We start from the raw sequence: 27,694 nt of genomic DNA, 5'->3' as shown, positions 1-27,694 counted from the left end.
ATTATTAGAGGCTATAGATAGTCCCCAGGGGTCTCCAAACTATGGCCCTCCAGCTACTGAAGTACTACAAGTCATGCCTCTGCCTCTGGGAGTCTTGCCTGTGGCTGCCAGAGTCTTGCAAGGCCTCATGGGACTTGCAGTTCCTCAATACCTGGAGGGCTATAGTTTGGAGACCACTGGTCTATTGTGTTTAATCGGACATACCCTGTCTAGTGGACTTCCAGTGACACAAAGAGCACAACCTGCATATGTAGTGTTCTCTTTGTACAATTACAAACTCTAACAACATTATTTGCATTATATTTTGTGCATATAGAAAAAAGACTATATTCCCCCTACAGTCCTTTTCAGGCTACTAAAACTAAAATTGATACCATTTTTTTCCACAACAGCAAAACTGGTCACACAGGATATAACACAGACCCACAAACAACACAGGAGGAAAGAACTGGAAGACAGGCAAAAACAATACAGGTATTTGTTAAACATTTTGCTAAAATAGAAAGGTGGGGCTGAAACAACTAAAAGGGAATGTCAGTTCACACCAGTCATGAAGGTATACCAATATGCACAGCTAGGATGTGATATTCTAGTAGTTAGTTGTTCAGTTGTAGATTGAGACATCAGAGAACAATTGCACATGAATAAAGTTTGTCTTGTTAAAGCTCAGGTACAAACTTTGGCTGTTACAATAAAAAAGTTGAACAAGGGAGCAAAAGTCATAATTGTTGGCCATATCAAATGGTAATCACCATGTTTATGAGCACTACCAACCTTTCTCAAAGATACGATTGGATAAAATACCACACTCACCTGCTCCCCACTCCAGTGCTGAGTCTCTGTTCCAGCTCTTGACCATTAGCACCACACCAATCAGAGCCTGGCTGTTCCTAAAAGGGCAAAAGCATGTGTTGTTTGGCATTTGAGCACCACATCAACAATCTAGCTACCGAGCTCCATAGTGTCTTCTGAGATTGTCTCCTGTACCCCTGTACAACCTAGTGCTTTAGTGTCTCTGGTTATCTCCAGTGCCCCTTGCAGTCCCTGTGTACCTCTGTGACTACTCTCAAGCACTCTTGTTTCCAAATACCCTGTGTGACCCCTGTGTATTCCAAGCTCTCCAGTGGTCCTGGCTTCAAGCATCCTCTGGGCACCATCTGCACCTCTGTGACTTCTTGAATATTATGTGACCCTTTTCCCCTGCTTGCTCCCTGTGTATTTCTATGCCCAGCACCCCTGTACTTCTAGGGATTCTTTCCTATTTCTTCATGATTCCAACAGCCCATTGCTCCTAGAGACTTTCACTTGTATTCCTGAGTTTCCAGCACTCCTTTGTTTCCATGATTCCAGCACTTTCCTGCTCCAGGAGACTCTCAGTCCTGTCTTCTTGTGCTTCCTGCTCAGTAGCTGCCTCTTCAAGTGAATCAGAGGGCAGCAACCTGGGCTATCAGCAGCAAAGTTCCTTGCAGGGTGCTCTGGTGAATACCATGATGCTCCTTAGACCCTGCACCTTGGCCCTTCTCAGGATTCTCACCGCTGCTGAATGAGTCCTGTTAACCCCAAGCCCTTGGAGTATTCTGAATCCAGTGTTACACCTGTTCATTTCAGTGTCCTTGGGAATTATGTGTCTTTTCTAGTTACGAGAATGTCCTATGTCACTCTGTGGTCCAAGCTTTCAGTGTCTCTTGGGGACTCTCAAAACCTTTGGGAAACCATATCTATCAAGCAGAGAATCCCACACACTGATTGAAATTTAGCTGGTCCCTGCCAGACTGGCCAAATTTGACAGTGTATGGCCAGGTTTAGTCTCTTCTCCCAGTGATCTCACAACATTATGCCTTAATAGCAAACCACAAGGTGAGGGGCTGCATCAGGGGGCTGTGTCAGATATATATAAACCCAGCCAAGACATCTAAAGGCACCAGGATTTACATAACTGTGCCATCTTCGACTCAGGATCCAAATATCTGATGCAAGATCCATTTAATATTAGGTATTGTAAAGATGACAAACCCCTTTGGAGTGACAAGTTCTATAAGTCTTGCTGGTAAAATAGTAACATGGTGTACAATCACATTTATCCTCAGATTGCCACAGGCTTCTTTGTCAAAATCATCTTTTAAGCTAGGAGCATAAGGACAATCAGGGGCCAACAATAAAGGACAGCACAACAAACTATGGTGTAGAGCTATGGTGTATGGAGTTCTTTCTATTTAATACAACAGAGTGAACTCTGTGATTGGAGAATATTAGCACATCACCGAAGCACATTTATAAAGCACAGTTGTGTGCCTTTTTTAAGCAGCTGTATGGCTGTGGTAAGGTCATATTGTTGCTTTTAAATCAAACCCTTAATATGTTGTTTTTATGTAAGTTTTGATTTTTACAGTAATAATATTTGTGCAAAACCAAAAGGTTAAAGCCTGTGAGACAAGTCATCCCCTCTTTTTGTGTTGAATAGAGTAGGGAAGGGTTAAAACTCTTATCAATTTGGAGAGACATGGGGACAATACAGAAAGTGGAAGAAACCTTCCTAAAGTGACAAAAATTCCCATATAAGAAAGCTATCATTGAAGCATTTGCCCCAATTGGACAATTTCCTCTTATCTCTTGCACTCATGACAAATCTAAAATGGATTGTTTTGCCTTTACATACACGTTAACAGTCACTGTAACAAAGCATACAATTATTTGCAGTGAGAGTAAAGCAACAACAAAAATGATACATTATGTTAGTTTATATACCATAGCTTATGCCAATGCCTATTTTTATACAGGTGGAAGGAATGGCATCCTGGTTTTCCACTGAGTATTGATGCTCACTGTCATAGTGACTTGCCCCATGATATTCAGTTTGACAGTGAAAAGGGTGTTGATTTCATCTTGAACTATACCAAAGCGTAAGTAGAAAATATTAACAGTAAAGGAGTGTGGCTTAAAAAGCTAAAAGGAAATAATAATGGCTTTTGGTTTCATTTTATATTTTATTTACTGTTTACACATTTATAAACTGGTTGTGTATATTATTGTATTGCTTGTGTAACCAGGTGCTTGATTACAGAGAGTCAGCAATTTAGGACACTGTGCTGCATTGCTCTCTGTGCTCCCAATGAGCTTCAGCTGAATGGGTTAAAATGACCTCACCTCAAACCACCCTGGAGGGCTGACAAGCAAAAAGAGCTCAAGAAACTTGATGGTTGGTGTCAATAAATCATGGAAGATGACGTTCAGTAAAGAAACTTTACTAAGGCAGAATGTAGACCATTGGACTACAATTCCAAATGCAAGCCAGGTATAAGGGAAGAGAGTTTTGTTTTCTCAGGCTGAATACCAAGGAACTTTCTCTTTGCTGCAGGGAGACTGAGGTGTGCACATCACTGCTCTTGTGTGCACATTAACCTGCCATAAACCTGCAGCCATGTGCTTGAAGCGGAGTTCCAGTCCCCATAACAAATCTATTTTAAAAGCTGACCCAGTATTGTTTATTCTTTAATATTAATAAATGGATAAAGTTATTTGGTATAGCCTTCTAATTAGTTTTAAATAAGTAACAGGTTACCTTGATCTCAGAAGCAGGCAGGCGCCATGATGCATCTGAAGCCCACAAGTCTATATTTCCTGGACTTGGTGCTGCTGGCTATCCCAGCATGCACCACTCAATCTCGTAATGACACTGCTTGGCGCAATTTTCAGTTTTGAATTAACGCGATAGTCAGCAACTAGGAACCCAAAGGACTCCTGGGATACAGGACTTGACATCCCAGGAGACTTTGAGAATTGCCTTCATACATCATCGCCTAGGTGGTCGGGACCAGAAGTGCAATCTTGCACATGATTTAAAGGTATTTACAATATTTAAAAAAATATATCATTATCCTAATCGTGCTGGAAACCACAGGAACAGTGTTAACAGAGGGACATTAAAAAAAGGGTGGAACGCCGCTTTAAGTCTCTCCATGAAGATCCAGAAGTGAAGACCCCTTCTGAACAGTGAGACCCTTGTTGCTGTATTTCTGGGACTGATAAGAGGACTTTGCTGCCATCAACCTGTTGCAGAGACTGAGCACTAGTAGCATTATTTACTGCTTGCAGACTTTCCTGGGACTCTACTCATTTGTACCTCCATGAAAGACTAGGCTCCAACACTAGCTGAAGAACTAGGGCTAAAGATTGCTCACTCAGATAGCTGCTTCACAAGAACTTTGCCTATAGTTCATATTAAGAGGTACCTCTTTATTGAGTCTTACATTTCATTGCTGGCATTCATATACAGAGTGAACTCTAAAGTGGATATAGCCTACTGCAATGCAGAGGAGTTGTTGCAGTATTGATGATCATTGCTGTTACTGTTTTCTAAGACCATTACTTATTGCTCCTTTTGTGGATTGAAAGTTTTACTCTGATTTAACTGCATAAAACTTTATTCTATGCTGCTTTAGCCTGGTGAACATAATGTCTAGTGAACTGTGATTGCCATAATCCTTTACATACTCATTTATGTGCATATTGGTACTTACTGCAACCATTGGACCATTTGGAAACGCGAGCACTGCCCGAGGGCCCAGGGTCAGTAGGGGGCCCCATGAGATGCCCCTGGTACCTTTTTCATAGGCTTTTTTGCGTTTGGGCAAGGACACAGGGGCCCCATGATCCCATATTGCCCCATGAGTTGTCAGTCCGCCCCTGCTGCAACCCATGACAATATACTGGGTTTGTTTGCCCCTAACCAGCCCGAGGTTTCCTTTTTAATACTGAACCTTAGTTGTGTGCAGGGTATCTATATTTGTGCTCCTGGTAGCAGTGCAATATCCATTTGCTTATCTTGGTGTGTTGGAGAGGCTGGAGTTGTTTTCAGAGTCAGGGCAGAATAATAGAGAACCCAATCTACCAAGCAGCTTCTGCGGGGGTATTGTGAAAATCTTTCTTTTGCAAATAAAAATGTAATGCAGAGCATTTCTATGGCACAATCCTTGCAGAAGATATAGTACTTTTGATAAGAAACCTAAGCAGTCACTTTCTGACTGTTTGGCCAACTTAACTTTATGGACCATACGACTGGCAGAGGGATGGACTTTGGGGACCTGTCCTTCCCCTGTTCACTGATCTCCAGCAACAACTACATAGCATTTCTTAGTTCAGGTTTATGGATGGTGACAACATGGGCCACACGTGTGTAATGTGTGTTGAAGAAGCCCCTTTTAGTCTCCATTGGAACTCCATGCATCAGGATGACAATGCAGGAAAGCAATTAAAAACAGGGACAGACTAGTGTCACCCAATAACAAGAAGAGCCAAACGAAAAACCTTCATGGCAGGATCATCATTTATTACGTTAATAAAAGTGGCATATTTGAAAAGATTGAAAAATACTTTTGAAATAACAATAATGTATAACTAAAGGCAAAAATGTTTTTTTAAGTTTAGGACTGGGTGGAGATGGATTGGAACAGCCATTAGGTTTTTATTGCTGTCTGTCACCCCATTAGGGAGATTCACTCTCTCTATTTGTCTTGTTTACAATTATCATTGAAAGTGAAAGTAAAAGAAAACCCCAAATTTTGAGTTGGCCTCAGAAACGTAATAGAGGGGAAATTTTCCAATGAGGACACTAGTTCTGGTGACCTTAGGGTGCCCAAAAAATTCTCTTAATTTGCAGGAATTTCCTCTGACTTCCTGTTTGGCTTCCCGATGGGACACAGATGACAAAAAATAATCTGACAGGGGTTATAGCCCACCCTTACTCTATCCAAAATGAAAAAATATGTTTTGCCTATAGTTCTACTTTATCACATTAAGGCTTGTGTGAGAATTTGCGATTTGGTTTTACATACACTCTAAACGTATTGCAAGATTCACTCTTGCAGTAAGCCTGGCCATGATAACAGCAAGTTATGCAACAGATTCGAGCATCAGCTTCTACAGCCCTCAGTAATAAGTACTTTCGATAATCAGAGATAATTATAATTATTGAGCTGGTTTTGCAACTTGTGGAACAACCTCATTGTCACCATTTCCTGCTAATTTATTTTTCTAAGGAAAAATAGGAACAAAGCCCAACTCCAGACAAAACTTGTATTTAGTTTTGTATAGACTAATGGAGCAGACATTTTTGCTGATTCTTTACTGGTGTTCGTGAGATTCTGCTTAAAGTGACACTAAAAGTTTAACAGAAAAACATTCTTAGACTGTTTCCAAAGGAAAACAGATGTGCAAATATTATCACCTCAAACATAAAGGCCTTAAATATATTAAGATTAATATGCTATGGCGTTGATTTATTAAAACTGGAGAGTGCAAAATCTGGTGCAGCTGTGCATGGAAACAAATCAACTGCCAGTTATTTTGTCAAAGCGTAAAGTGTTACTAAACCCAGGACTCTGCATTCACTATATCTGGTCTCTCACAGTACACAGAACATGGAAATGCAGTTATTTTAGTAAAATAAACTGCTAAATACCTTTTCTCATCAGAAGTTTGAACAGTCTTGTGACTTCTATGTCCAGCCCAGTACTAGCTAAAGCTTGTAGGAAGAGTTTTTTTTTCTGCTGTAGAAGGATGTAGAACCCCTGACCTCTGCCTGGACAGTGCTGATTGGCCCTGTGCAAATCACATGCACTCTCCCAAGCAAAAAAAAAAAACCTTTCTAGCAAGACACACAAACTGAGCATGTGCAAATGCCTACAGTTCAGCCTGTCTTATCAGGAGATAAGAGGTGGTCACTTGAAAAAGGGGAGGAACAGAGAAGAAAGGATCAACCCGTCTTTTTACACAATGCAGAGGATAAACCCCTTAGGTTCCACGGTGAGTATAACAAGCATGCTTTACTGCATTTACAGGTTTTACTGTTGTGGGTTTAGTTACACTTTACTTGAACAAGCTGAACTTAGAAGCTGATTTGCTGCCATGCACAGTTGCACCAGATTTTGCACTCTCCAGTTTTAGTAAATCAACCAGTATTTGCTGTATTTAGATTCATTTTCAGATTTCTGAAGGGAATTAAAATATTATTAATTCAATAGAAAGTGACAAGTAATGCATCGAAAATCGGGTCCTATGGCTTAAATTCAATCCAGAGCCTGTGAAGTTGTATTTGCCCCTTGTATATAAGAAGCAGGAAATAGGTAACTAGGCAACCACCAATAAATTATTTACACACATGTACATACTTGTCCAAGCCAGCAAAGAAGTGGCTTGGATAAACTATGAAACTTCTTAAACATTACAGAATAAGTTGAATGTGACTGACTACTACTAGACGTGCATGATGTCTTTAAAATGTATTTTACCCTAGTGGGAGCCACTTCATCCTTTAGTGGGCTGATTACATGAGATTATAGCAGGAATGAAGGCCCCTTGAACCCACTTCCTCCTCCTAGGTAAAGGAGCCTTCACTGCTGGAAGCTTGGCAGCTACGTGGGAGTAAACCTAAAACAGGGATGTTAAGTGGCTCCGATAGGATTGGCCCCCAAGACATGAGGTGACTGGGTGGAGCCTGAACTATAGAAAAAGGCTACACAGGAGCATGTCCCACTACTCTGATGAGATTCAGACGTCACAAGAGTTGCCCACCCTTCCACCTGTTGTGAGTTTCATCACAGCTTTATTGGCAGTTTTACCTTGGCAGCGGTTAATATTGCTTTATGGGCTATGCCCTCAAGTTCAATTCTGAGGTCAGTTTAATGCCTGTCTGGCACTGATGGTGAAGACAGGCCTCTTAGACTATCTGTGTTTTTGTTATGGATGCCCACAGTATAACCATGACTGGCATTGTTATATGGTTTCTTTGAATGTTGTTACATTTCGGAAAGTTCAATAAAGCTGTGGCCTTGCCCTAGTTCCAACTTAATCATCCTCTGTGTCTTTTTGGGGGGCAAGGTTTTTTCGTTACGTTAGTGGTCAAAATGCACCTAGGCTTCTCAGCAGTCATGTACCTAGTATGTAATCTATATAAACCTTAAGAGGGCTGACTAAATGGGATTATAATCCAAATGTCCAAATGTAAAATCAATATCATCCTTATGTGGGTTGACTACATGGCATTATAACAGGGATGTACCCTAGTATGTAATCTATATCTTCCTTTCATGGGCTGATATCATCTCTAAGTGGGTTAACTACATTGGAAAATACCGTATTTTCCGGCGTATAAGGCGACTGGGTGTATAAGACTACCCCCCTTCCGAGGCAACACCATTTAAAAACATCAGATTTTTTAATTGAAATGGTTATGACATACCGGTACTTAAAATCCTTCAAAATCCTCATGTTCATCCTCTGACATCATAAGTTCATGAATGACATCTTGTGATACATTTGTAAGACAGTCATCATATGGATCAAATTCCAAATCAGATGGTTACCGCTGGATGTGCGGTAATACGGTAGCTTCGGCTACATACAGTATACGGTATATATACAGCCCGCTGAATGTGCAGTAATGTACATACAGTATACCGCGCTGAGCCAAGCTGTCTCAAAACAAATGTCCCTATGACAGATTAATCTGTCAGCCCGCTGGATGTGTGGTATGTACAGTATACTGAGCCAAGCTGTTTCAAAACATACTGGTACATCCCTACTGTAATCAGACCGCTGGATGTGTGTATGTACGGTAGCTGAGGCTACATACAGTATACACTGGGCCAATCACGGCGAGCGATGTATTCTACTAATGAATACAAAGCCTGTTCAGATTAGCTGAGGTTGTGACATCATCAGCCCACCTCTCTGACTCAGCCAATCCGAGCAGGCTTTGTATTCATTAGTAGAATACATCACTCGCCGTGATTGGGCCAGTGTATACTGTAAGTAGCCGCAGCTACCGTACATACACGCATCCAGCGGGCTGATTACAGAAGGGACGTACCGGTACGTTTTGAAACCGCTTAGCTCAGCGCAGTATACTGTATATACCGCACATCCAGCAGGCTGACAGATTAATCTGTCATAGGGACATTTGTTTTGAGCCAGCTTGGCTCAGCGCGGTATACTGTATGTACAGTATTACCACACATCCAGCCAGCTTGACCCAAACAAACTCAAGGTTCACATTTTATACCCCGCGTATAAGACGACCCCCAATTTTTGGGGTGTATTTTTAAGTATAAAAAGTAGTCTTATACGCCAGAAAATACTGTAGTTGGGATGTACTCAATTACAGTATGTGATCTAAATCAAGACAATACTGGCATTATAGCAGAATGTACTATAGAATGAGATCTAAATAAGAGTGAATCCAGTTGTGACTAGTTACTATAAGGGGTGCACATTGTCTTTAAAATCAAATGTGTTTTACCCAAGTATATGAGTCAAATCAGCCTTTAGCGGGCTAACTGCACTGGGATTATTGCAGGACTGTACCCAATTATGTGAGTCAAATCAAGACAATACTGGGATTATAGCAAGAAAGAAATCTAAAGCTAAATTTTCATTTAGTGGGTTGATTATACTGGGATTCTACTGAGAATGTACTCTAGTAGGGAGCCAAACCATCATTTATTGGGATGACAACCCTGCACCAAGAGAAGTTGAAATTTGATTAGTTCCCATGCAAAAGTACACAGTAGGGTTTTTTTACTACCCCTTTCATTACTGTAAATAACAATTTCAATATACCCGTGTTTTGCTTTAATCATCACTTGCTCTATTTTTTAGCATTAGAAGCATCGTGTGTTATAAAATCTGGTTACAGGAAATGTAAAACCCAGTAATGTCAAACACTGTCTAACAGCTCACAATCTGATGTAAGTGCTTAAAATGGAACTGCACTCCATCTGAGCACCACAAACCAAAATGTATATTTAGTTAATTGCTAATGTTCAGAGCAAATTCCCCCATCCATCCATGTCTCCATGCTTTATTTTGCTGAGAAATAATTTTTAAAAACGCCCCTGGCATTTCTGGCTGTGGCCATCTTGAGTAAGGGCAGATGATTCATGTAGCATTTACTTCCTGGAATCCATTTGCCCTTAGCTAAGGCATTGGCTGAGCTGAGAACCCTCCTTCCCCTCCTGAAGACTCCTGGGATGTATGACATCATTTGCCTAGGCATGAAATCCAGGAAGTAACTAAAGGAATATAAAAAAAAGTTGAAAATATATAAATATGATAGAATTTCCTAGCCATTTACTAATGCCTGCAGCATAAGATTCAAAAATAGTCCATGATGATTGAGACAGTGAAGTTCCACTTTAAGTAATCTGGGGTACATATGTTACTAGGAGACAAAGGTTTTGTTATTTTGCAGCAAATTTCCAAATATGTTCATGTAACTAAGTGTAACTACCTACTACATTAACAACTGGTATTGTCACTTCTTAGTAAAGTACTGAATGCCAAGTAGACATATCTGCGATTCTTTTTGCTGTATCATAATAGCAGTTTCAAAGTCAATCACAATATAATTCTTCAGTAACTTTGTATATACAAATAAGTACTTCATTTTGATAGTTTTGTTTACTGTAATATGTATGTATCCATTTCTTAGGATGGAAAACCTGTTTGTGAACAGCTTCATGCACATGTTCCAGTCTTCATGGAGTGACTTTGCAGATTTTGAAAAGATCTTTGTCAGAATTAGCAATACAATATCAGGTACATTCCAGGACATTGTCAATGTTTTTCAAGGCTCTGCTGTGTTGTGTTTGGAATTTGGTTTTCTACAGCATATGGATTATGCTGGCCTACTAACGGTTAATTGACAGCTAGCTAACAAAACTGAAAGCAGCAGCCTTGTGTTTCATTCCAAAACTGAATTTACTTCTGTGCATAGTTCTGTAAAACTGCAATACAATCACATACACTGGAATTACAATATGTTTGTACACATGTTTCTCGCAAATGCATACAATGAATACATTTCTTGCAAACAGTTACCTACAATCACATTGAATACATTGAAATGCTATCTAGCTATGTATGGACATACAATGAAAGAACTTACAGGCATATGTGTATCAAAGGGAGAATGGAGAAGACCTTCCCTGGTGCAATGGTTTATGGGAAATCTTTATTCTTAACGAACATGAAACGCCTCCTGTTCTTGTTGAAAGGGAATAATAAAAACAAGTGCAGTTGCAGTGAACACCCACTAGATGGCTTCCTACTCAACACAATGATGATATATGATATGCAGGACATGCACAGTAGCTTATGGCGTCAGTAACTGGCAATATTGGAAAACATATAGATTTAAATGAAGACAGATACTACAAAGGGTCAATTAGTACAGCTCAGTATCTGTATTATGTACTTAAAGCGTAACTAAAGGACTTTGTTTTTATTTTGGATAGAGTAAGGGAGGGTTATAACCCCAGTCAGTTTTTTTGCCATCTGTGTCCCATTGGGGAGATGTCCCATTACCTCCTGTCTCATAGCCAAAACAGGACATGAGAGGTGTGAGGGACCACCTAGGTGCCTCTGCCAAACAGTGCCTCCCGCCCTCCGAACCCTTCGAGCAGACCGATAGCTAATACCAGCCCTTTACCCCAAGCATCATAAGCAAACAAGATGTTGAGATAAAACCAATAGGAATAACTGTTTATTAAAACCCAGACACATAGTTTATACTCCTGGGAGGACATTCCCCTCTTTGGGGATATTAGCATAGATAAGATAGGACATACAATCAGTAAAAATACCACAATGCAGCCTTTAACCACTTGCCCTCCTTAGGATTTACCCCCCTTCCTGACCAGGCCATTTTTTGTCTTACAGCGCTGCGTTACTTTAACTGACAATTGCACAATTTGCATTGGTTTACTTGAAAGTTATAGCGTTTACAAATGGCGGTATATATACTGGAATTTTTATTTTTTTTATTTTTACTAGTAATGGCGGTGATCAGCGACTTATAGCGGGACTGCGGCAGGCATTTTGACACTAGGGGGAACTTACATGGTGTCAATGACATCCCCAGTGACACCAATACAGTGTCAATGTGAGGGAATCCCTGGTTATCACCAGAACTAGTGTCTCCAATGGAAGATTTTCCCACTGTTAGTGTTCTGATGTCAGCCCAAAATGTAATATTTTCTTTTGCTTTCACTTTTAATGATGATGGAAACAAGAGAAATAGAGAGGGTGAATCTACCTAATGGGGGCACAGACAGCAATAAAAACTGACAGCTGTTCAAATTCTACTTCACTTTGACCAAAATTTAACTAGTCAAAAAAGTTGTGTTTAGTTACACTTTCATTTATTCAGCAATATTCTGTTTACTAACTTATTTATATGTGAGAAAAATTAAAGATTTCACTGTTTTCACTTTGTCATTATGGGGTACTGAGTTTGGATTAATGAGAAAAAAAATGAATTTAAACAACTGTAGTTTCAGGTTGCAACATAACAAAATTGAAAAAAAGTGAAGGATGTCTGAATACCAGGGGCGGACTGACCATTTGGAAACTCGAGTACTGCCCGAGGCCCCGGAGACAGTAGGGGGCCCCATGAGATGCCCCTGGTACCTTTTTCATAGGCTTTTTTGAGTTTGAGCAAGGACACACGGGCCCCATAATCCCCTATTGCCCGGGGGCCCCATGAGTTGTCAGTCTGGCCCTGCTGAATACTTTATGAATACTTTATGAATGCACTGTGTATATATATATATATATATATATATATATATATATATATATATGTACATTCTGTTTCTATTGTTTTACAGAATATGTCATGCAGCATTGGCGGGAAGACTTCATGTTTGGATACCAGTTTCTTAATGGCTGCAATCCAGTTATGATACAAAAATGCACCAAAATACCAGAAAATTTTCCTGTAACACATGAAATGGTAGAAGAAAGTCTTGAGCGGAAACTAACACTTGAACAGGAAATTGAGGTATGTATATGGTAAATATTAAAGATATATACATTTATTTGTAACCGTATGGCGGTGTGAATTCAACATATTTAACCCCTATTCTTTTCCACGTGTTTCAGCTTGGAAATATCTTCATAGTTGATTACGAACTTCTCGATGGCATCTCTGCTAACAAAACAGATCCCTGCACCATTCAATATATTGCTGCACCCATCTGTTTGTTGTACAAAAATCTTGAGAACAAGATTATGCCGATTGCTATTCAGGTATTTCTATATATTTTAAGAGTTTTACATGTTTTCAGACAATTATATTGTTCTTGTTAAATACCTACAGTACATAAAACTGAAAGTTTCAGTATGTGGTTGACTAAGTATAGTGTGCCATGACTGGCAATACATATACTCCAATATATATAAAAAAACAATATGAACTGTTTTGTTTGGATGGATTGAAAAGTAATTGCTGCTCCAATCTCACTTTGCCACTGTTCATATGGCAGAGCAGAAGTTCACTCCCCCCCCGCAGCCTTTTGGTATACGTCACAGGTCCCAGAAGGCTGCGGGACCATTAACAGAGTGCAGTTTGACGTGGGCATGCACAGTGAGAGCCGGCTATTGAAGGGGCATGGAGTCACAGACGGATTTTCTTAGTAAACATGCCACTGCCAGGGACTCAAAGACTGGTAAAGAATTGACTCGTGAGGACTGAGCTGTATCCCTGGACAGGTAAGTGCCCTTTTATTAAAAGACAGCAGCTATAGTATTTGTAGCTGCTGACTGTTTTTTCTAGGGTGAAGAGCCTCTTTAGGTCTGTTTTAATGCAAAGAAAGAGTGATTCCTTCATTTCAGTGCCCTCCCGGAGATCATCCCAACTCCATCCCAATGACAAATTATTCAAAATTATACAAAATTCACCCACTTCTTAATTTTTTTCCCTAAAGATTTGCTGAACTTTATGTCTCTGAACAAAACATATGTGTTGATGAATCTCTTGTCCATTTAACTGGCTGGCTGGGAATTGAGCAATATATTCCAAGCAAAAGGGCCAGATATGGAGTAAAGCTCTACAAGCTGTGTGAAAGAGCCACTGGATATTTGTATGTGTTCTACTTGTAAGAAGGTAAAGATTCCCAGCTCCAGCCCCCTGAGTGTCCAACCTACATTGGCACAAGTGGAAAAATTGTCTGGAACCTGGCTTTTCCACTTTTCCAAAAAGGCTATCACACCTACCTAGACAATTTCTATACCAGTCTGCCCCTTTTCTGACACCTGGACCATGATAAAACCTTGGCCTGTGGTATCTCCCGGAAAAGTAGGAAGGGCTTCCCACAAGCTCTAGTGAACACCAGACTACAAAGGGAGGAATTAGCAAGTCTAAGAAATGATGAAGTGCTGGCTGAAGTGGAAGGATAAGAGAGACGTTTACATTGTGTCTGCCATCCACAATGAAACCTCAGTAGAAATTCCTGGAAAACATGGTCCCATTCAAAAGCCTGCGTGCATCCAAGATTATAATCTCTACATGGGGAGAAGTGGATTTCAATGATTAGATTTTACAGCCCTATTTAGCAACAAGAAGATCCTGTTTCTGGTATAAAAAAGTTGCAATTTATCTTATTAATTTGGCTATTTATAATGCCTATCTCATCTACACCAAATCTACAGAAAGACCCACCGCCTTCCTCAAATTTATAGAAGAAATCATCACGTCCCTTATCTACCAGCAAGGATCACCCCCAGGAAGCATTTATTCCGATTCTGTGAGCAGACTTCATGAGCACCATTTCCCTGAAAGCATTCCATCAACAGAAGCATGCCAAAGATGCCAAAAAAAGATGTATGGTGTGCAGCAGTGAGGGAGTTAGAAGAGATATCAGTTTTCATTCTCCCCAGTGTCCCAACCAGGCCTGTGCATTGGAGACTTCTTCCGACGTTTTCACACGTCACTAAAATATTAGCCCATATTTCTAACAGCCTGCCATTTCCCTGTTTTCAATACCTCTGCTGATCATTTGCCTGCTGCCTCAACCAACCATGCCACTGACTTCTACCTTAACTGACCCTGGCCTGTTTATTGGCTATGCCTCTTCCTGCCATCTGCATTGTTTATTCACCACGTTTCTGCCTTCCACCTGAACTGACTCTGGCCTGTTTATCGACTATGCTTCTGCCTGCCAGCTGGATTATTAACAACGTTTATGCCTTCTTCCTGGACTGACCTCAGCCAGTTAATCAACCATGTTTTTTGCCTGCCACTTGGATTGATCTTTTGTCCTGCTACTGTAGTAGTGGGATTCAAAATAACACAGGGGTCTCACATATGTGAGGGGCTTCAGATTAGAGTTCTGAGTTTTTGGTTTTCTCTGGGTTTTGTAATTCCCAAAACAGGGTCTGTTTGTCCAGAAGCTTCAAAGAGAATGGGTGGGAGGAAGCCTCTACCCCTGTGCCATGGTCCTACCTGACCAAGGCCCTAAGCCTAATGTTCCTGCCTGCTGCCTGGACCAATACTTTGGCTGTGCTGACCATATCCCTTCCCACTGCCTGTGCTGACCCAGGAGCTTTTATGGGTCTTATTCATGCTTGCTGCCTGGACAAATACTTTGGCTGTGCTGACCAGATCTCTGTATGCTGCCTGCAATGACGCAGGACATTTTATGGATCATGTCCCTGTCTGCTGCCTTAACCAATACTTTGGCTGTGGTGACCATATTTTTGCCTGCTGCCTGTAGTGACCCAGGACTTTTTATGGACCTTGTTCCTGCCTGCTGCCTGGATGTCAGCCTGCTGCCTGTACTGACCTGGACTAATGCTGTCCTCAAACCACAGATAATCTTTTGTTTACATTATTCCCTATGCATTGTTTGCTGATTTTTGTGTTACACTTGTTGCAATGCTGGGCACATAATCTGCTAGGGAAGATACTGGAGAATTTAATTAAAGACCACATAGATGAGTTCTTGCTGGACAAAAAATTTTTAAGCAACAGACAGCATGGATTTATGAAAGTCAGAAATTATCAAACAAATATGATTTCTTTTTTGAAGAGGGGAGCAAAATCTTGGATAGAGGGGTGGCTGTGGACATGGTATACTTGGATTTTGCAAAATCATTTGACACAGTTCCCCATACACAGCTATTGTGTAAGACAAAGTCTACAGGCTTGGAAAAATCAGTTTGTAAATGGATAGAAAACTGGCTAAAAGATCGTATTCAGAGAGTAGTGGTTAATGATTCATACTCTGAATGGTCTAGGGTTGTCAGTGGTGTACCCCAAGGTTCAGTGTTGGGACCCTTACTTTTTAATAGATTTATAAACAATATAGGGTCTGGGATTAACAATCCCATTTCATTCTTTGCAAATGACACCAAGCTGTTTGTACTGTCCTGGTGTGTTCAGGTGTGATCAATTTTCAATGACTGGTACCATAGCTTGTAGAATCTATAAATTTCACACAGACCAAATAATCTAGACAGATTTAGGTTATTTTTAGCAAAGAAATGTAGTAGTATAAATAGTGGCCAAAATGTATGAAGAAAAATTACTTATTTTCAAAATTTTACGACAAAAACTGCATTTTATGTTTCAAATTTTTTATTCTTTTTTAATTTATAGCGCAAAAAAAATGAAAAACCCAGTGTTTTTTAAATACCACCAAAGGGAATCTATTTGTGTGGAAAAAAAGGACAAACATTTCATATGGGTACAGTGTTGCATGACTGAGTAATTGTCAGTCAAAGTATGACAGTGCTGAAAGCTGAAAATTGGTCCAGGCAGGAAGGGGGTATAGTTGCCCAGTAGGCTAGTGGTTAAACAAATGTGAAGCATTGTCAAAGTATTGTTCAGGTAATCTACATTAATAAGAATATATTAACATTCCAAACGTGTTTTATGTTCTGCAGCTAAACCAAACACCTGGACCTGAAAATCCAATTTTTTTGCCATCCGATGCACAATATGATTGGTTGTTAGCCAAGATATGGGTCAGATCATCAGATTTCCATATCCATCAAACAGTGTCCCATCTCCTGAGGAGTCATCTCCTAACAGAAGTTTTTGCCATTGCCATGTATCGGCAGCTACCAGCTGTTCACCCTGTTTTTAAGGTAACACTGTTCAAATTACTGCTATATATATGCTTTTTTGTGTGTATACGTATACACAACATGTATCACCTAAGCTGCAATTTCTTACCACTGTGTGATTTACCCATTTCTGCCAAACACTTCATTTGTATACTTTTGATTTCCATGTTTTGAAGAAAAGGTGATTGCTGGTCAGAATTAGGAAGGCAGCAAAAGGAGTCATTGTCAAGCATGTCCACTATCAAGGTCCTTATTTAATTCAGTGTATATTACTCAAACAAAAGGTTCAATATGCCAGAGTGTATTTGGGTATTGCAGTGCAGTGCAACTGTCTAGACTTGCAATATTTGGAGCACAGATGAAGCCATTTGCCTATTCACTACATTGTTCCACTTGTTGGATGATGGGTTAATGGTTGGAATAGGATGGTAGGATTATGGCTGGAATAGGTGCAAATCACCACCCCAACATATAGCCCAGTAAGAACTTGTAATCTCCGATGTAATTTAGACCTTAGGTTTTCCATTAAAGACCAAATCCTATGATCCCTACCATGTAATAGAGCACACTTTTTCTGTTAGAATCACAAGCTGTACCTTACAGGGATTTTTCAACTTGTTAGAAGGTATTAGTTGCACTGCTTCACTCTTTTGGGTAAGTCACAAGAGAAGCAGTGATATTTTGTGTTGCTATTTACAATGGGCATTTATTTTTTTAGCACCCCTCATTCTCAGGGGGTTATTTGTCTATGGCTAAGTCATTTTTCTTTAGTACCACTTGTTACTATCCAGGTTGGTTCATTCAAAAGCATGGTTTATGCTGATAAAAAACAAGCACAACAACTAGAAGTTAGCTTGAACAATTGCCATTGATATATTTTCACTAGATAAATGCATGAAACAAAGTGTGACCATAATATGGGGCACAGTCAGCTGGCAGCAAGACAAATGCAAAATGATTTCATTCTGAGGAACCTGTGGTTATATGAATGTGTACTTTGTGTTTATTGGAAATGTGGTTTCCCGGCAACGTTGAATGTATTCATGTTCAGCAAGGGAGATTTACATACTGAACTCTTATTTTATTCTAAGGCTGTTGATAAATGCAGTGTTTTCCAATAAATGTTAGCATTAGTATAGGAGATCACACACTATGTAAAAGATGCCCCAGTGAGAAAATGAAACGTTTCAGTTTAACTACTTGCACTCCTGAGGATTTACCCCCTTAATGACCAGGCCTCTTTTTTCTACTCAGTGCTGCACTAATTCAACTGATAATTCCGCAGTCATGCAATGCTGCACCCAAACGAAATTTATATCCTCTTTTTCACACAAATAGAGCTTTCTTTTGGTGGTATTTGATCACCTGTGTGCTTTTAATTTTCACACTATAAACAAAAAAAACAAAAATTTTGAAGAAAAACAATATTTTTTACTTTTAGCTATAAAAATATATAGTAAACTCAAAGTTAGTTATAAATTTAGGCCAAAATGTATTCTGCTACATGTTTTTAGTAAAAAAAAATCCCAATAAATGTATATTGATTGCTTTGTGTGAAAGTTATAGCGTCTACAAACAATGGTATAGATACTGCAATTTACGCCATTTTTTTGCTGTACAGCACTGCGTTAGTTTAATGGACAGTTGCGCGGTCATGCAATACGGTACATAAATCAAATTTATGTCCTTTTTTCACACAAATAGAGCTTTCGTTTGGTGGTATTTGAGCACTTTTTTATTTTTGGCGCTATAAACAAAAACATTTTTGAAGAAAAAATTTATTTAAAAAAAAAAAAAGAATTTCTCATTTCGGTCATAAAAAATATCCAAAAAAACTAAAATTTCGTCATAAGTTTAGGCCAAAATGTATTCTGCTACATGTTTTTGGTTAAAAAAAATCCCAGTAAGTGTATATTTATTGCTTTGTGTGAAAGTTATAGTGTCTACAAACTGTGGTATAGATAATGGAATTTACACAGCTTTTACTTTCTGACTGCTCATCACATTTCTTGAGGTGCTAAAATGCCAAGATAGTACAAACACCCTCAAATGACCCCTTTTTGGAAAGTAGACACCCTAAGCTATCTGCTGAGAAGCATATTGAGTCCATGTAAGATTTATTTTTTTTTCCACAAGTTTCTGGAAAATGACAAAATCTTTTTTTTTTTTACACAAAGTTGTCATGGGTATATGTGGAATTACACCCAAAAATACATTCTGCTACTTCTACCGAGTATGGGGATACCACATGTGTGAGACTTTTTGGAAGCCAAGCCCACCATTAGAATATTCCTCCCTGCATCCACCCACTTCTAATGGTGGGCACACATTAGGTCACACGTTGCCACATACGCCAGTTCCAAGATTGTACAAATGTCTAAATAGTGGCATGCTTGAATAAAAATTGTCCACGTATAAGTGGTACCCCATATGGAAAAAGGATGACACTAAGTCCCAAACTATCTTGTCACTGCTCCCCATGTAGTCTGGGCATCCGGGGGGCTCCACGTGACTATCTTTTCCCTCATAAATCCAAAACTTATAAGTATAGCCTATTGTCCTCTCACATGTCTTCTACATCTTGACCCCATATCTGGCGCGCTTGTTGGGAGAAATTGTTTGAATGCAAGGCAGCCAGAAAAATTAATGAGGGACTCATTAACGCAGATGTTTTGCTGGGGAGTATAGACATTTGCAAATTTTTGGTTAAGGTGATTTGCGAGGGGCTGAATTTTGAGAAACCAATCAAATTCAGGGTCACCCCGAGAATGACAGAGTGTATTGTTGTTGAAATGCATAAAACACATCATACTCTCATATCTATGCCTGGCCATGGCAGCAGAGAACACGGCATATGATGAATCGGGTCTGCGGACCAATACAACCGCAATTCATTTCTTTTAGTACTGCCCATGTTGAGGGTTAGGCCCCAAAAAAAATGTAAATTCGGAAACCGTAACGAGGTTTGAATTTGGTTTGGCGGCGATAAATTGTTGTGCATATAAATTGCTTTGATCCACAATCAACGCATACAGATATTCTGTGAAAAGCAGCTCCAAAAATCAAGGGGAGTAGTTAAATTTGGTGGCTGCGGGACAATACTTGTGCTCGCCACCGCACCGGCTTGTACTGGACTTATGGGACTCGCCACGTCAACAAGTCATACTGCAGTGCTGGTATTATTATTATACAGGATTTATATAGCACCAACAGTTTGCTCAGCGCTTTACAGTATAACAGGAGACAATACAGCAACAATACAGATCAATACAAGAGGGTTAGGAGGGCCCTGATCCTGGGAGCTTACAATCTAAGAGGTATGTGAAAGACCAGGATGTACTAGACGGCTGGTGTCACCAGTTCACCAAAAGGTAGTGTGGCACTAGTACTGGCACTCTGCTGCATATGAGAGTCATCAAAATTTTCTGGCAAGTGCTAGCAGAGATCAGGCCTGATCCTGCAAACACTGCGATTTTGTGTTCAATGTATCAAGTGACAGTGACCTACTGACACTGTACTTGCTGGGGGAGAAGGGGGGGTAAACGTAGAGTCTAAACGCAGGTGTTGGCAGATGCCGGGGCTGATCCCGCTAACGCTGTATTTTTGGGGACGCTATACTTATGTGAACGCTGGTATAGGGCTGATCTGATCAAAGATATTGATCTGTTCAGACACTATACTAGCAATGGAGGTTTATTGTGCATGAGCGTCTTCCTGGCAGTCAAGGGATTAAATGTGATGACTGGTGTACTGACCTGCAATCTGATGCTATCTGGGAGGGGCGTGAAATCCACCAGAGCACAAATCATGTATATATAAATGTGTGATTTTGCACACCCATGCCGCCCTGTAGCAGTATTTCTGCTATAGGGCAGTCAGGAAGCGGTTACAGAAGTGGTTTGTGTTACGTCACTGCATTACTATAACTGACAAATGCACAGTCATGCAACACTGCACCCAAATTATATTTACGTACTTTTTTCCCACAAATTGAGCTTTCTTTCGGTGGTTTTTAATCGCCTGTGCATTTTTAATTTTTTGCGCTATAAAAAAATGTCCAGTAAAAAAATTAAAAAATCAAATTTCGTCATAAATTTCAGCCAAAATGTATTCTGCAACATATCTTTGCTAAAAAAAAACCCCAATAAGTGTAAATGAATTGATTTACGTGAAAGTTATAGCGTCTACAAATGGCGAGAAAGATACTGTTTTTTTTTATCTTATACTAATAATGGCGATCAGCGACTTATGGCTGTGTCAGCGATTTATGACAGTGATCACGACTTATGGCGGGACTGCGGCGGACATTTTGACACTGGGGGGGAACTGACTTGGGGTCACTGACATCCCCAGTGACACCAATACAGTGATCAGTGCAAAAAAAAAACACTGACACTGTATTAATGGCACTGGGGAAGAAGGGGTTAACATTTTTAGGCAATCAAAGGGTTAACTGTGTGAGGGAAGTGTTTTACTAGTGGGTGGGGGTTGTGTACTTCACAGGAACACACTGATCCTGAGAGCTAAACTCCGCTCTCAGGAACTGACAGGGAGCAGAGCTGCATTGTGAACAATGACCATCCGGGACCCAGTGATTAACACCCGCGGCCGCGATCGGCGGCTCGGGTAGGGCGGTCGCACGCGCCCCCTACCTGTTTTGCAAAATGACGTTTTAAAATGTGATTTTGCCCAGCGGTGCCACCTTGTGGCCATTTTTCCACAGTGGCTGGACAGCAAGCAGTTAATAGGTTGTTTATTCTGGAATATAAAGACTCAATAGATGTCTTCTTTGCATTACATTCAGGAATGTGCAAATCTCATTCAGCCTTGAGTGTGAAGATGCTGGATCTTCTGATCCTGACTTAAAGTGGTTGCACACCTCATAAATGAAAAATGAACAAAGCATATCCCTCTATAGTGTGTACTTGTCTCATTCAAGAACACTAAATGCAATTTCTGTCTGCTGCTTTGTTCCTCTGCTATTAGCATGAGTCACTTCTGACAAGTTTTCTTGACACCAGAAGGAAAAAGGTGACAGAGGAGAGACCTCCACTAGATTGACAGGCTCGGCTCTGTTCCTGTGTGCGGAGGGGGGGGGGTCTCTTCCCTCCGGTCAGCTGTCAAATCTCTCCTGAGCTGAGCTCTGCACAATGTAACTTCAGCTCCCCCCCCCTTTTTCTTTACTGCTCAGAAAGTTGTATATATTCTGAACTTTGAACAGATGTAGAGAATAAAAGACTCCTGATAAACAGGTACAACTCATGTAGGAAGATTTGTTTCATCTCTGTGTATCACTTGAGGCCAGTCACTTCACTGGGTATAGGTAAGGGTTTACAACCACTTTAAATGTACCAGGTTTCCATTTACACAGAAACATGAATGGGAAACTCACATATGACAATTATTGTACTGCAGAGCTCCAAATCCCAGGGGTTCTGGTGGGTTCATGGAGTATCTTTCCTTCTTGTTTCAGTGTAATTTTGGCAGCTTGAAAATGTAATAAATGATATAGCAAAACAACACAAAAGAGATATTTGAAAGCATTTTTAGTTATTTAGGTCTCAGTCACGTGAGGCTCATCAATGTGTACTTATTGTGAGGTTCCTGTCTACCAGCCCGGGAATGCATAGGTGTTCTGTGCATCCCGTGCAGGCAGTCCCATTCATGTCAATTGGGACATGTTGCATGGACACGGCTGCTGCTTCCAGACAAGGAAACCCAAACTCATGGGGTTTCAATAGCATTTTGACTGCTGAAGCTGAACTGAAAACTTGATTAATTTATTATACAAGCATAGATACAGTACTTTTAACTTGGCTGTGAAATGTTCTCAATGTATTGGTACAGGTTAGAATAAATGATGGTTCGAACATAAATGAGCACACAGAAGGTAGGATCAGACACAGTCCACTAGGCAGTATAAGTTTTGTACCAATAGACTGGGAATAACTTATGAATCAACAAAGCCAGCAATAAACCGCGCATATAAGCTTTAACTGCAATGGTAATAATAATACTATGACTAGTTTAGAGTTCACTCTAAGAGAATGGCTAGGATATGGTGCAATGTCCCCTGAGATGTACTGTACTTCTTAGCATAAGCAATAGGTAAAGGTCTCTGTGTAGCAGCTGTAAAGGATCAGTTTTTTGCATCAACTCTTCAGCCGGCTAATGTCGGGGCCCAGTTGTACTATTGGTACACATGAGAATAGTCCCACTCAAGCCTGAAGACAGCAATAAGGCTACTAGATGCAAATGGTAAAGACCTATGCGCTACTGTGTTCCAACTATAGTAATAATATCAGGGAAGAAGATTGCTGCACTCACTCCTTTGGTGTACTCACACTCAGAATAAATAAATTAAAAAAATGTGGTGTGCTATCTCATCATAAATGGAAACATAAGCTTTAGAAACATAAAGTGACAGTCCAAGAATATTTTTTTTTCAATAATAAACGTCCAATCCAGTATATGTTGTGTTTTCATCCAGCAATAATCAACACGGTGGTTGACTTGTGGCCCCACTCCCTGCTCACCTTGACCATTGACCTATAGATTATAAGAGGCCAAAAACTCACTTTATAAGGAAAATGTTTCTCCAAATTTCTGATCCGTGACGTGTTCCTTCCTCATATTGTGCTTCTTTAGACTCCAGATCCATGCAAAATAAAACAAAAACATACCATAGTGCAACACCGTTTTATAGAACCAAAAATTAAACATGTTACAGTATCCACTCATATTAAACAAATGATATGTGACTCCGAATTATGGTGAACATATATGCATTGCTCCACCGTGCCAACAATATTGTGGTGTTTCCCAGCATCAGGTAGGTGCACCATGCACTCACCTTCTTCCCTGACAAACAAATAGGTCATACACGCTTAGGGATGAAACCAGATTCTGCTTATCCACTGCCGATCCTTAGTAGCTACTTCAGTAGTTCTGGCCCTTTAAGGGAACATGCTCTTGGATATCCAGTGGAATTAAGGTGTATATGATCAAAAATAAAGGGAATAGATCATAGTGCAACCCCATAAAATATGAACACTTTATTCAAATAAAAAATGCACTTACAAAAGTAATAAATCAAACCCTAGTCCACCCTAGTGATGTCACTTCCGGTCATGCCCAAACCGGCACGAGTGATGTGAGGAACCATTTTGATTGATGGCTGTGATATGCTTTTGATTCATTACTTTTGTGAGAGCATTTTTTTTCTTGAACTGTCACTTTATGTTTCTAAAGCTTATGGTTCTATTTATGATGAGATAGCGCACCACATTTTTAAATGTATTCTCTCTAGCAGCAGATAGGAAAAACCTACAACTGCAGCCCCCAAATTCAGCACTTGGAATCCTGTTCAGGCTGGTGATATGCAGCAGTGGTGGTCCACACTGGACAGTGAAGTGCACTCTTCAGTCTTTCTCGGGGCTACAGGAAGCTGTGTTCTGTATAGCCCAGGAAAATGCAGCTCTTTCCCCTACTCCTGGCAATCTCCTCCCTGGGGAATGTAGTGCAAAGCTCTTGATTACACAGTAGAGTTTCTCCTTAGGACTACAGTTCCCACAGTGCATTGCTGCCTAACTGTCTGTTAAACTCTCCCTGCTCAGCAGCACCCTGATTTTGCTGTACACAGGGTGCAGCTACAGAGAGAAGCTACAGCCAGTGTTTCCCTCACTCACATTCGTAGCCAAATACCTGGCTATATATACAATATATATAATGGGGTGGATTTAATGAATGCAAATTGACTGTGTACTTTGCAAGTGCAGTTGCACCCATTTTCCCCAGAGCTTAGTAAATGTGGTAAAGCTCTGCTGATTTCCATCATCCAATCATGTACAAACAAAAAATGCTGTTTTTTTTTCTTGCACCTGATTGGGTATTCTTTAAAAAAGTGACGCTTTACCACATTTACATTTACCCTAGGTTTGGATCTGTGCGGGTGGTGCCATTGCAGATCCGCACCACCCGCACAGAGAAATGCGGACCCTCGGGCGGGTGCCATTAGTTCTAATGGCACGCCACCCGCACTGGAAAACGCAACTGTACTGGTAACTGGGGTTCCCGTGTGGACTGCATTTTCCAAAGCATGCTGCATGTCATGGGCATGGAAGTCCATTCAAATGATTGGGCTCTCGTGCCCGTGCAAAACGCGGCCCTCACGGCCGCATAGATGTGAACCGGGGGTTACTAAGGAACTGCAACTGCATTATATTTGCCTTTAGTAAATCCACCCAATATGTTTTCTAAATACAAAACATACTGTGTGTAATGTGCCTGCTTAATCAGACCTGAATATTTTAGAAATAAAATGGCTGTTCTATTTTCCCCTATACTCCCAGTGTGACATCTGTGTGGGTGCAAATGCGTGTTCCTGAACTCACACTGTCTGCATTCAAGACCATGAATCCACACTCATATGGCTGTCATATAGGGAGCAGTAGCCTTGTCCATGCAGCCACTGCATCCCAATTGACATGAATGGGACCGCCAACAAGGGGATGAACAGAACACCTGTGCATCCGCATGCAGGGAAACATGGCTCTCACCCAGGCTACACATTGATCTGCCCGATGTGAATGAAGCTTTGAGAACATACAGTAATTGATTGTTTGAATTGTTTTTTTACATACATTTCGGAAGTACTAACAATAAATGTAAGGGATGCACAAGATTAACCGTTTCAATACAGGGCACTTTTACCCCCATCCTGCCCAGGCCAATTTTCAGGTTTCAGCGCTCTCACACTTTGAATGACAATTGCGCAGTCATACAACATTGTTCCCAAACTAAAATTTTGTCATTTTCTTCACATAATTAGAACTTTCTTTTGGTGGTATTTAAGCAACACTGGGGTTTTTATTTTTTGCTAAATTAACAAAAAAAGACTGAACATTTTGAAAAAAAAAACACGTTTTTCTTTGTTTCTGTTATAAAAGTTTGCAAATAAATAATTGCTCTTCATAAATTTAGGCCAAAATGTATTCTGCTGCATGTCTTTGGTGAAAATAACCCAAATTAGGATGTATTATTTAGTTTGTAGGAAAGTTATAGAGTTCACAAACTATGGGATATATCTGAAAATTGATCAATCCTGAAGTATTGATGGCCAATCTAATTTCTTGAGGTCCAAGAATGTCAGAACAGTACAGATATCCCCCAAACGCCCCCTTTTTGGAAAGTAGACAGTCCGACGTATTTCATAACAGGCATGGCAAGTTTTTGAAGTTGTAATTGTTTTGTCATAATTTTTCAGAATTGAAGAAATCAAAAAAAATATTTTTACTATTTTTTTTAACTTACTGTCACCAGTGCAGTACAGCGTCATCATATAACTGGCATGGCGGTGATCAGGGACACTGACTGGTGACAGCATGAAAAAAAAAATTGATCTTTTTTTTAATTTTTTTATTACATTTTTTTCTCTTTTTTTTAAGATTTTTTTTCATATTTCACTATGACCAAAGTAGTATAATGTTACCATAGTAACATTGTACTACTTTGGGGAAGTGATCAGTATTTTTTTTTTTTTTTACACAATTTTCTTATAACAAAGAATATCTTTGCTATAAACAAGCATTTACCTGAATGAAATCAATTAATTCAGGGGGTTTTTTTGTGCTTAACTGTGATTTGGCCACAGCTAATCACATGACACAGTTGGGCTGTGATTGGCCCAGCTTTTGCATGTGATCGCTGTGACCATTCACAGCTAGCCACACTTGAATACAATGGATGGCATGAAAGGAAGCCATCCATTGTATACAACTGTCATGTGACCTGCTGTGATTGGTCACAGCAGGTCACATGGTACTGGCAACGGGGCCGGTACACAGATCTGTCATCGGCCGTGTCCGAGGTACACGGCCGGTGACAGATCGTGCCGCTGGCTTCCTCCCTGAGGGACGAGCTGCTCTCCCAGCCGCCTTTGTGCTATTGGCCGGGTGGCAACTAGTTAAAGTGGAACTTCACTCTCTCAATCACCATGGACTATTTCTAATCCTTATGCTGCTAGCATTAGTAAATGGATAGAAAAGTATATCATATTTACTTGTTTTAACCTTTTTTTTTTTTTTTTGTATTCCTTCATTTTCTTCCTGGTTTCTATGCCTAGGCAAATGATAGGAGATTTACTAAAACTGGTTGACTCAGAATCTTGGGCACCTGTGCATGGTAGCCAATCAGCTTCTAACCTCAGCATGTTCAGTTAAGCTTCAGCAATAAAACCTGGAAGCTGATTGGTTTTTATGCAGAAGTGGACAAGATTCTGAGTCAACCAGGTTTAGTAAATAAACCCCATGGTGTCACACATCCCAGGAGTATTCAGGAGGGAAGGGAGAATTCTCAGCTCAGCCAATGCCTGAGTAAGGACAGATGGATTCCAGGAAGTAACTGCTACATCATCTGCCCTTACTCAAGATGGCCACAGCCAGAAATGCCAGGAGGTATTTTTCAAAATGATTTCTCAGCAAAATAAAGCATGGAGACATGGATGGATGGAGGAGTTTTTTTTTGAATATTAAAACTGAATTATATAGAATTTTTGGTTTGTGGTGCTTAAATGCAAACCAGTTCCACTTTAAAGCTGAATTTGAGAAAGATCTTAAGAAGCACCACTTAATGTAATTATATATTTTTTAAACTGCATTATATTTATACAGAGAACTAGCATAAATACCTAAATCTGTCCTGATAAAAGTCTACTGTAATTGCCTTCATAGCTGCATTCACACTGGGAATGGGAAGGCCAGCACTTTGAGCCAAAGAGAGCTCCATTGTT

General features: G+C 40.1%; 1 protein-coding gene across 1 annotated transcript in view; it reads left to right on the top strand.

Annotated features, from left to right (window-relative positions):
- Positions 1 to 27,694, top strand: part of ALOX5 (arachidonate 5-lipoxygenase) — an 82,567-nt gene that overhangs the window by 26,185 nt on the left and 28,688 nt on the right. Inside the window, exons 3-8 of the mRNA XM_089656190.1 lie at positions 393 to 474; positions 2,778 to 2,900; positions 10,487 to 10,593; positions 12,666 to 12,838; positions 12,940 to 13,086; positions 16,723 to 16,926. Of these exons, the coding sequence (XP_089512316.1) occupies positions 393 to 474; positions 2,778 to 2,900; positions 10,487 to 10,593; positions 12,666 to 12,838; positions 12,940 to 13,086; positions 16,723 to 16,926 (836 nt within the window). The remainder of the gene's footprint in view (positions 1 to 392; positions 475 to 2,777; positions 2,901 to 10,486; positions 10,594 to 12,665; positions 12,839 to 12,939; positions 13,087 to 16,722; positions 16,927 to 27,694) is intronic.

Source organism: Staurois parvus, unplaced genomic scaffold, assembly GCF_062004578.1.
Source record: "Staurois parvus isolate SC_StPar_1 unplaced genomic scaffold, SC_StPar_1.0 ptg000894l, whole genome shotgun sequence".
In the NCBI taxonomy this organism is placed as follows: Eukaryota; Metazoa; Chordata; class Amphibia; order Anura; family Ranidae; genus Staurois; species Staurois parvus.
The sequence above is the reverse complement of the archived record's forward strand: the minus strand, read 5'-3'. Positions and strand labels throughout refer to the sequence as shown.